The sequence below is a fragment of the Camarhynchus parvulus genome, chromosome 22 (assembly GCF_901933205.1).
Source record: "Camarhynchus parvulus chromosome 22, STF_HiC, whole genome shotgun sequence".
NCBI classification, from domain to species: Eukaryota; Metazoa; Chordata; class Aves; order Passeriformes; family Thraupidae; genus Camarhynchus; species Camarhynchus parvulus.
The window spans coordinates 2,973,788-2,984,780 of NC_044592.1; the positions used below are offsets into that span (position 1 = coordinate 2,973,788).

General features: G+C 41.1%; 1 protein-coding gene across 1 annotated transcript; it reads right to left on the minus strand.

Moving 5' to 3' along the window:
- Positions 1-243: 243 nt before the first annotated feature.
- On the minus strand, positions 244-10,084 carry POLB (DNA polymerase beta). Its single transcript, XM_030964320.1, has 14 exons — positions 9,945-10,084; positions 9,810-9,867; positions 9,664-9,730; positions 8,487-8,561; positions 7,972-8,030; positions 7,240-7,289; positions 6,744-6,795; positions 5,686-5,740; positions 5,523-5,595; positions 4,962-5,032; positions 4,178-4,264; positions 3,230-3,294; positions 2,573-2,712; positions 244-1,559 (listed from the first exon to the last, which is right to left on the minus strand). Exons 1-14 carry the CDS (start codon positions 10,003-10,005, stop codon positions 1,465-1,467), a joined length of 1,008 nt encoding a protein of 335 aa, XP_030820180.1. The 5' UTR covers positions 10,006-10,084; the 3' UTR covers positions 244-1,464.
- Between the last annotated feature and the right edge of the window lie 909 nt (positions 10,085-10,993).

The window sequence follows — 10,993 nt, forward strand, 5'->3', positions numbered from 1 at the left end:
AAGACAAAGTAATCTTCTGGTCCAGCTGTTGAAGATGATGGAGAATGCATCAATGTAATGCTACGTGCTGCCCAGGAAACATTTGTAAACGTGGTAAACACGTGTTACTGCTTTTTGATCTTCTAAAATTACAGCGAATAAAATAATAATCAAATTTGTAAACGTGGTAAACACGTGTTACTGCTTTTTGATCTGCTAAAATTACAGCGAATAAAATAATAATCAAACACCACTACACACTCATGATGGACTATTCAATTTGTTTATTCCTATTGATGACTGAAGAAAATACTAAATATATCAGCTATGTATATATTTTTCCAATGAGGCATCAAAAGACTTTACATAGCACCAAGTTAACTTCTAGTTTTCTTACATACTACTACATGCATTAGCACTGGGGAACATGCCCAGAAAATAATGAAAACTCCTAACAAGAAAAATGAAAGGAAATAAATGGGTAAGTAAGAGCATCAGGCCTGTAATGTCCATTACTAAGATTGATCAACTCTCCTTGTATAAGTTGAAAATGGAATTGTTCTGCAGGCTTGAGTGAGATGAAAATAAGACACAGTATTCAAATACAGCAGCAGCAATACATTCCATGCTCATGCTGTGTAATTCATGGAAGTAGTTACTACTTTGAAAATTTTTAAGTTGAACAACAGAATCCCTGTCCCAAATACAACCAGTAATGCCTTACTGAAGAGACCTTGTCTCGCATCCAAAATACTCATTGCCTTTCCCAACGTTGAAAGGGGAGGTGTAAAATAAGATTTGACAGGTTTGCATATAAAAAAGGGCGGATTGAATCTACAGGAGTGGTAGCAATGCAGCAATTAATCAGGCCAAGCCAAATGAAACACGGAGCACTGCAATCAATGATCCTAAAACATACCTAGTAACAAAATTCACACGCAAAAGGAGAATGGCCACTTCAGCACACAGCCCATACTGAAAGATTTGAGAAGGAGCAACTCATCATGAGCTTCAGCACTGCACCAAGACACTTAACACAGGTGTGAGGAGATGCAGAGAGCAGTTGAAAATGGTACTTTGCAGGAGTAATTCATGATATAGCCTGAGCTTTTTTCATTCTGGTATCTACATTTATATATAAGATACAGAGAGAGATGCTGGATGTCCCATCCCTGGAAACATTAGACTGGGCTCTGAGCAATCTTCTCCAGTCAAAGATGGCCCTGCTCATGGCAGGGGGACTGGACTACATGACATTTAGGGGTCCCTACCAACCCAAATTATTCTGTGACTATATAAAAATGAAATCTCACAGGATTTATCTTCAAGACACATTCTGTTCTGTTCAACTGCCATGGACTTGCTTTAGACATCAGTAATGCAGAGTTTTTCAAGTAACATTCAAAGTGAGACTATGCACTTTCACATCTTTGTAAGAAGCTATGAAAATATCTCTGTTGGCTATAAAGCCAGACAAGCGGTTTGTTATTCACTCCGATCCTTTGGCTCTCGGTACTTCCACTGGATGTAGTCAAAAATGTCTTTTTCACATTCCACTGGCAGAGCCTCTCCAGCAACTCCTGCAAGCAAATTACACAGGTGGAAAAAAGGTGGAAAAGTCTGTACAGCTCAGAAATGCCAAATGCATGATGGCAAGATTAAGACAAAACTGCTGTAGGTAAATAAACCTGAAGAAACCACCCAGAACAACCTCCACAAAATTTTCACAGTGTTTACATACTGATTCTTATTGGTGTCAAAGGAAATGAGGTAATGAATTAACTTTGGGGCCATGTGGTTATGCAGTTAAATAAATTTATAATTTTGTGTGGGTTTATATAGTCACCTCTCCTCCAAAGCAAAGGAACTGAAGGGCATGACATACCCTGTGAAAAGAGTAGAAAACCAAATATGTGCTGTGCACAGCACAGAAAAAAAAATCTTTAAATCACTAAGACTTTAAGTAGATTAGGAGGCACAAAGAGGTAACCTTGTGTAAGTAGGCTGCCCCTTCTTGTTGTAATGGTGCCCAATATCAAAAAGGACGCTGTGAAAAATTCCGCAAACTACAGCATTTATCAGAAGTATTTCCAAAACTACTGCAAGCAATTGAAGGAGATCACACAAAGTGCACAACTTTGAGAGTAGAAAGAGTAGAAAGTAGAAAGAGAGGCGGAAAAGAGGGGAAAAAGAGGGGGAAAAGAGGGGGGAAAAAGAGGGGAAAAGAGGGGGAAAAGAGGGGAAAAAGAGGGGGAAAAGAGGGGAAAAAGAGGGGGAAAAGAGGGGGAAAAGAGGGGAAAAAGAGGGGTAAAAGAGGGGGAAAAGAGGGGGAAAAGAGGGGGAAAAGAGGAGAAAAAGAGAAGAAAAATAGAAGAAAAAGAGGAGAAAAAGAGGAGAAAAAGAGAAGAAAAAGAGGAGAAAAAGAGGAGAAAAAGAGAAGAAAAAGAGAAGAAAAAAGAGGAGAAAAAATAGAAGAAAAAGAGGAGAAAAAGAGGAGAAAAAGAGGAGAAAAAGAGAAAATAGGAGAAAAAAGAAGGAGAAAAAGAGGAGAAAAAGAGGAGAAATGATACTGTGTGCAAAAACTCAGACTGACCAGTAACACCCAGGCGGCGTATTGTGTATTCATTGATTGTGAAGCCCATTTCCAGAGCATGAGCTCTCATGTTCTTATTGAATATATCACTGCCTGTGAAATACAGCACACCACAGTAATACTGATCTTTTGGGATAAGCCTAGAATAAAAAGTAGAAGGCAAGACTTAGAACAAATATACAACAAAGAAGTGACAAGCCATTTAAAATTCAATATTCAGATATGTGTAGGTTTACTCTGTATTCATGTGTCTACATTCTGCAATTCCATACATTTAATTTTCCCACAAGCCAGATGCAAAAGTGAAAGGAAAATATGAAAGAAAGGTTCAGCATATCTCCCCTTCCCCCAGAAGTTACTGGTGTTCAGCCACTACCTGGTTATGGTGCTTGCAACTCCTGCACAGAATCAGTGTCAAAGCAGGATGATAAAATAGAACACAATTCTGAATCTGAATAGAATTATCATGATTTGAAGCACAGCATTATTGCTAATAACCTGCTGTAATTACTGGCAGTTGTCCAGTGGCTGCCACGCTGCAAAGGCATTAGAAAACCAGTAAATGCCATGTTGTGAACATGAAGTAGAGATTTGAATGAAAACATTTATGCAAATGCCTATTCTGTAGCAGAAACCAGGGGGGTTTGGTGCATGTACCTGATATCAATTCTGCGGTGTGGATAAGCTGTTCCATCCTCTTTATCTGGCAGCTGACAGACACCCTGTGAGGAAATAAGGCAGAAGACAAATTCAGATGAAATTAAACAGATTTGAGAACCATCTTTACCTCCTCACCCCTAAACAACCTCTAAACAATCCTCAGCCATCCTGGAAAGCAAAGTTAAATCCCTGCTGAATTGAATAAATATTTTACTAGAACAGCCAGATATCAGAATACAGGGAATCACTATTTTACACTGTTGTGAGAACTGTTGTTCAGTGTAACATCTAACTGCTTCTTAAATTTTTATTGCACCAGGAAGGATCCTCATTTCCCTGTCATTATTATCAGGCTTTTCAGTATGCACGAATATCAACAGGTTAAGAAAAGAAAAAAAGCCCTGCACTGTCAGCATGGGATCTAAAAAATTAAAGTTTTTGTAATTCATTACTTGTTTTAAGCATCCCACATAACCCCTATTATATCCTAAGTCTAGTAGCTTATCCATTAAACCTGTTCTGCAGCAAAACTGACACAAAAAGAGACAAAAGTATATTATATGTTAGACAAAATCAGGAAAACACAGTTCTGAGATCAAAGCTAAATGTTTCCAAGATCCTGAGGACACAATTACAGAGGTGGTCACTGGTGCAACTGAAGAAGTGAGGTTGTGCTGAGGTTCCAGGACAAAACTGACATTATGTGATGAAGGTTATGTCAGCAGGGTGCAGAAATACACAAATATCTGTACACTTTCTAATACTGAAATCTTACCATAAGAGTTACCTGCAGGAAATTCTTGTGAGGTGCAAGCAGGAGAATTAAAAAAAAAACAAACACACATCACCCCCAGCTCTAGCAGTGCAAGCAATTATATTCATCCCAGCTGCTGTCAGGAAAAGTAATCCCCTCACAACATCCTTCACCACCAAAAAAGCTCTTACCATGAATTTGGTGTCACCTTTAGACAGCATATCTGTGATAAAGTGGACTTTTTCCAGCTGTTCTACAACCTGATGCAAAAGTTTTGACTAGGAACAACGGTAACAAAGAAGAAGAAATTACTTCACAAATAACAAGAATATCTTACCTATTTACTAGATAGAGGCTCCTATAAGTACAGGACATCATTATAATTATCTTTACTATTCTACATGAAATTTGACCCAAACGGAAAAAAATGTAACAATAATACTGGGGAAAAGCTAACAAAATTACAGTTGTGCAAGATAAAAACAATTTCCACCAATACCCCCACGTGAGATCACCTTTAGTTGGAAATGACAAATCTAATTCAGCTTTTAAACAAATCTATAGAAGGAACATAAGAAAAAATAAACAGCACTGCCATTAATACTACTTCAGAGTTAGTCCCAAAAGATTACAAGGGCAGCAGGACAGTTTCCTATCATCTAAATGATTATGGCTACATAAAGAAATAGTCAGTCTACATTTAATCCAGCTAGCTTTACAGTTCTGCATTATTAAAGCACATGAATTCAAGGGGGTGGGGGAATATGTGTGACAGGAACAAGGAGAGAAGGGTAAAAATAAACACATTGACTAGTTCTGCAGGAGAAACACAACATAATACACAGACCTGAGAAATAATTATAACTCCTCAAAATAAACAGGGCAATCCAAGAGAAAAGTCCAATATTACAGTAAATACAAAACCACAAAAAACTGCAATGTACAGTTCTGATCTGTGGCATCTGAGAAAAGCACCTGTTTGGATGATTCTGATGTGAAACTGGGATGGGTTAGGAGAACATCCATGTCACCACTTGACTCTGCACCTAGGCAAGAAAGAAGCCAAGAAAAATCCTTCTGTGTGTGGCAAAGTGTACTAATGTTGCTGAACATACATCTTACCTCTTCTAATAAACATGGTTTTCTAGCAGGGAATGGTCACTATTAGAGATACTAGCAAAACAAAAAAAATCTTAAAGTAAAAGAATCTTTTATATATAAGTATATATAAGTTTATATTCTCCATACATTAGAAAATATGCAATAATTTCTTGCTCTATAGCAATGAAGCACAGATGCTGTTAATGTAAAAACAAAGCAAACAATTCACATCACAAGACATTACTCTTTACAGGGGAAGGACAGAGAAGCAAGGATTTATTCTGATGTCTCATCACTGAAATAGCCAGACAAGACAATACTAACAGGAAAAGCCAGGTTCAACATACAGAGTCAGGTCTGTCAAGAACAACATACAGAGTAACTTGTCTTGCCTGTTATCCCAAAATAAAGAAAACAAGATCACAGAGCACCAACCTCGCCTAAAACTGCCACAGACTGTAGCAATATAGTTTGGGTCCAGTTTCTTTATCTCTTCGAGCACAATTTCCTATGTAAAAAGGAAAGAAATGTGTTTAGAGGTGGCCAGTCATTCACTGGCCATCAGTACATCACATTCTTAACAATGAGATTTTTCTACCTGCATTTGCAGCATTTCTTCCCTCGGGATTCTTTTCTCAAAATCTTCAAAGTATCTGTAAATATGAAAATAGAAGTATCTGAAAGAGTGGTAGGGGCAGCATCTTAAAATTTTAGTTAATTAAATGTATATTAGAGGAAAGAATACTAATTTACACTACTGTCACATCACAAAAAGCTCCTGACTCATCAAACATCTTAGAAATCTTGCAAGGTGACCAAAAACTCACAACTGTGAATTTGACAATGCTCAGGACACAGTTTCCTATTTCCACTGTACACAAGGAGCTGCTGTGAGGTGGGACAAGTATTGCCATATAACCAATTGCTTAATGCTTACATAGCCCTCTGAAAATACAAAATGTTCCTGACAAGACTCAGCCCCACTAGAGCAGGAGGAACAGGTCCCCCAGCCAGGGTCAGAGCTGACCTATGTTGGAAATAGCTGATGGAAGGAAGTTGGAAGAAGGAAGTTGGAAGGAATGGATGCTTGCAACTCAAATACAGCTCCAGATATATTTGCCTTCCACTGTAAAACTCAAATTGTCAACAAGCTGCTTGAGTGTGGATAAAAAGAGGGCAAGTGAAAAACCATTTGGCTTTATTTGGTTCACTTGCAGCTTCTGACAAACACAGCTAGAGTTCTTCCAAAACTACCACAGCAAAGAGACACTCAACAAACAGCACTGAAGCTGATGAATACTGGGACAAACACATTCTGCACAGCACTCTCAAGTTCAGACATGCAAAGGTTACTTTGTTCACAGCACATAAAAAACCAGCCTGGGCAACTCCTATGCAGATTGTGAAGAAACAATTCCACAACCTGGCTAAAGTGATTGATTCTCCATGAGCTAACTGAGCAAGTCACTTGATATTAACTTCCCTCTGAATGGACACCAAGCCTTCCATCCCCAATGAAACAAAAGCTCTAAAAAACTGCTGAAAGGCATGTAGAGCACAAAGAGAACCTTTCTCAGCCTGTGTAACCTTACATTACATCCTGGTGTCTGGAGGAGTCATTAGAAACACCAAGCACTTGTACCCAAGAAAGCTTACTTCAACCCAATTCGCTGGTGATGGGTCAGCTTGTGCTCAATTTTTCTTAGATCTACAAAAAAAAAAATCCAAACAGAATAGTTAACTGAGGATTAAAAATCTTACAGTAAGTTTCCATCAATGCAAAGATGATGCACATAAGGAGAGTACAACCTCAAAGGAGGGAATTTCAAATTACCTACATAGCAGCTGATAGGATGACCACAAATGCACAGAGCATTTCCAACAAGATTTAACAGACCACCAAAGAGCCAAAATTCTTGTTACCTTCCATGTAACCTGCACATACTTTGCTTTATATGAAAATGTATGTATGAAATATGTATAAATATGAATATATGTATGAAATGCCTTAAGCCTGTGCACAAGCTTTAGCATTTTACACACCCTCCTCAAAGCCTAGGGCATATATGTTAGAAATACCACTGTGGAAGAGGCAGCTTGACAGAAAAAAAGATTATTGGAGTGTGAACCAAGGCCTCATATTCACACTTACCTTCCAAAGTCTTAATTCCTTCCTCGACAAACTTCCTGGCAGCAGCAGGACTGCAACGAGACAAGGCAACCTGGCATCAGGAACAGCAGGAATCTTACAACACTCAAGGGGACATTAGAATTATTTATGACTGTGTGGGTTGGTAAAGGCTAAGGCTGAGGTTGCTTGGGATGCTTACACCTTTTCAGCACACTCATTTTCAGTTTATGCTTTTGGTCAGCAGAGATCCAAAGCCTGGCCTGCACATTTTTTAGCATTGATATAACTATACAGTGATGTATAATGGTAAGAAATTTTAAAAAGTCACAGCAAATAGGCAATATTGCTGCAGACAGTAATACCAAATACATGATAACATTGCAGCAGAGTTCTCAAGGGCTTTTTTTATTTGCTTTTGTTTTGTTGCCTCCTTCAAGGCTCTGCTTCTCCTTTGACAAAAACCCTGAGGCCAGAGCCTCACTTCCAGGGCTCCATTCTTGATCCACATCTCTCTCCTTCCCCTCTCAGGAAGCTTCCCACTTCCACTCCCCTACCACAAAGTCTGTAATTCATCATTCTACACCCCTTTAGCACATTCAATCCCATAATCACAACTACAGTGTGCCAGTGTGGGCCTTACATCAGCAGCTCAGGCTCATTATGTGCAACCATCCAAATTCTGCTCATAAATCTATCAAATGAACAGGAGAAGGGAAAAAAAAAAGCCCTAAAAACACCCCAAGAAACTTTTACCCAATGCCAGTGACTCGTGTCAGGAAATTGATAGAAGCGCTTGTATCATCTTGCCGAATCTGCAAAAACAAAACAGCGCAATGAACAAACAAAAAGAAAACTTAAGAAGATAAAAGAGCTCAGGCAGACTCTGGTTTGGAGGTTCAGTACTCACTACAAAAGAGCACCAAGGGCAGCATGGCCTTACAATAATGCCACATGTAACGAGCCTGAAAACCCCCAAACGGCCACGCTAAGGTGAACAGCAGGCCTAAAGCACAAAACTCCACAGCCTTCCAGCAACACATTTCCACTTCTGACAGAAGACCTGCGCAGGCTGATTATGCAAGCTAAAATGTTTTAATAAAGAGGCAGTTTTGAGGCTTTGGCTGAGCTGCTCAATCCTTGATTTCTACTGATCATACACTCTCCTCTGTTCAGGACTCCTAAGACTCCCCAGGGACAACAACAGAAATTTTGCAAGTTATCAAGAAAAGCAGCTATTGAGAAATACAGAACAAGAGAAAGACACCCACCTTTTCCAATTTACGTAGCTTTCCGGTGGATAAGAACTCATCTATCTTTTCAGCTATTTTAGCACCCACTCCATCCTAAATATTGGGGGGTGAGTACAAACAAGTTAACTTAAAAATCACTTAAAATCATTATATGTGTGAAGCAAGGAAAATTCCCTAGAATTTAGAGTCCAGAAAGAACTATGGGGCACCCAAGACCACAGTAAAATACTGGACCATAAAAGAGCACAAGAATTCAAGGGTACAATATAAATGGCACAACCACTGTAATGCAAGGGCTATATCAAGTTTATACAGCAATAAGTTTGAACAAGGCTTTGATTCTTACTGCTCAAGACCTCTGAATTAACAAAGGAGTAAGAGAGCAAAGAGGAAAGACATTTTTACAGGCAGAGGCTCAGATGGGATGTCCAGATCCAGCTCTGAAACCCCCACAGAGGCCACACCTGGTCCGTGTCCCCAGACTCTGACACAGGCAGCGCAAAGAGGCGCTGGCAGAAGCGGGGCTGCCCCCAAGGCTTCCCAGGAACCCCGGGCACCCCATCCCTGCTCCCCAGGAACCCCAGTACCTCATCCCCGCTCCCCAAGAACCCCGGGCACCCCATCCCTGCTCCCCAAGAACCCTGAGCACCTCATCCCCGCTCCGGCTGCCCCCAAGGCTTCCCAGGAACCCTGAGCACCTCATCCCCACTCCGGCTGCCCCCCATCCTTCCCAGGAGCCCCGGGCACCTCATCCCCACTCCGGCTGCCTCCAAGGCTTCCCAGGAACCCGTGGCACCTCATCCCCACTCCGGCTGCCCCCATCCTTCCCTGGAACCCCCAGCACCTTATCCCTGCTCCGGCTGCCCCCCATCCTTCCCTGGAACCCCCAGCACCTTATCCCTGCTCCGGCTGCCCCCACACTTCACAGGAAGCCCCCCAACACCTCATTCCCGCTCCTCAGGAACCCCCGGCACCTCATCCCCGCTCCGGCTGCCCCCAGTGCTTCCCAGGAATCCCGGGTACCTCATTCCCGCTCCTCAGGACCCCCGGCACCTCACCCCCAGCTCTGGCTGCCCCCACACTGCCCAGGAATCCGCGGCACCTCATGCCCGCTCCCCAGGAACCCCGGGCACCTCATCCCCAGCTCCGGCTGCCCCAGATCCTCCCGCGGCAGCCCGGACACACGAGCACCTACCAGCTTCTTAGCTTCAGCCCCGCTCTGTATCTTGCTGGGATACCGAGAAATGACCGAGGCCGCTTTCCTGCGGAGCGGTGCCGGTCAGCGCCCGAACGGGCTGGGGCCCGGCCCGGGGGCGCGGCGTGAGGGGAAGGGAGCGGTACCTGTACGCGTTGTACTTGTGGATGGCCCGGTTCACGTTGCGCTCGTAGTTGGCCAGCTCTGCGGGAGAACCGCGGTGAGAGCAGCCGGGCCGCGGCCCTTCCCACCCACGGGACCGAGCGGGCGCGCACACCTACCGGTGAGGAAGTCGGTGATGCCTTCATTGGGGCTCTCCTGGGGAGCTTTGCGCTTGCTCATGGCCGGCACCGGCACGGAGCGGCCGCGGGGCTGCGGCAGCGATGGCACCGGGCGCTTCCGGCGGTGGCGTCACCGCGCGTCCGGCCCCGGGGCGCGGCGGGCGCCGCCCTGGGTGCGAGAAACGCCCGGCGCTCGCGTTTAGAAATTTAAAAGTTTCATAGTAATAAAATGGTTGTTAAAATTAGAGTAATAATAATTTGTGTGAAAAAAGCCAATTGCTTGTTTTTAAAATTGTAAGAGTTTCATAGTAATAAAATGGTTATTAAAATTCGAGTAATAATAATTTGTGTGAAAAAACGCCAATCGCTTGTTTTTAAAAGTTTAATAGTAATAAAATGGTTATTAAAATAGTAATACAATTAGAGTAATAATAATTTGTGTGAAAAATGCCAATCGCTTGTTTCTAAAAGTTTAAAAGTTTCATAGTAATAAAATGGTTATTAAAATTCGAGTAATAATAATTTGCGTGAAAAAACGCCAATCGATTGTTTTTAAAAGTTTAATAGTAATAAAATGGTTATTAAAATAGTAATACAATTAGAGTAATAATAATTTGCGTGAAAAACGCCAATAGCTTGTTTTAAAAATTTTAAGTTTCATAGTAATAAAATAGTTACTAAAATTAGAGTAATAATAATTTGTGTGAAAAAATGCCAATCGCTTTTTTTTTAAAGTTTAATAGTAATAAAATGGTTATTAAAATAGTAATACAATTCGAGTAATAATAATTTGCGTGAAAAACGCCAATCACTTGTTTAAAAAATTTTAAGCTTCATAGTAATAAAATGGTTACTAAAATTAGAGTAATAATAATTTGCGTGAAAAAACGCCAATCGCTTGTTTTTAAAAGTTTAATAGTAATAAAATGGTTATTAAAATGGTAATACAATTCGAGTAATAATAATTTGCGTGAAAAACGCCAATCGCTTGTTTTTAAAAGTTTAAAAGTTTCATAGTAATAAAATGGTTATTAAAATTAGAGTAATAA

Coding starts and splice junctions, on each gene's coding strand:
- POLB (XM_030964320.1), bottom strand. CDS start 10,005: ATGAGCAAGCGCAAAGCTCCCCAGGAGAGCCCCAATGAAGGCATCACC. Junction 5,596..5,685: donor AAGAAATGCTGCAAATGCAG/GTAGAAAAATCT, acceptor CTTTTTACATAG/GAAATTGTGCTCGAAGAGAT. Junction 4,265..4,961: donor CATCAGAATCATCCAAACAG/GTGCTTTTCTCA, acceptor CGTTGTTCCTAG/TCAAAACTTTTGCATCAGGT.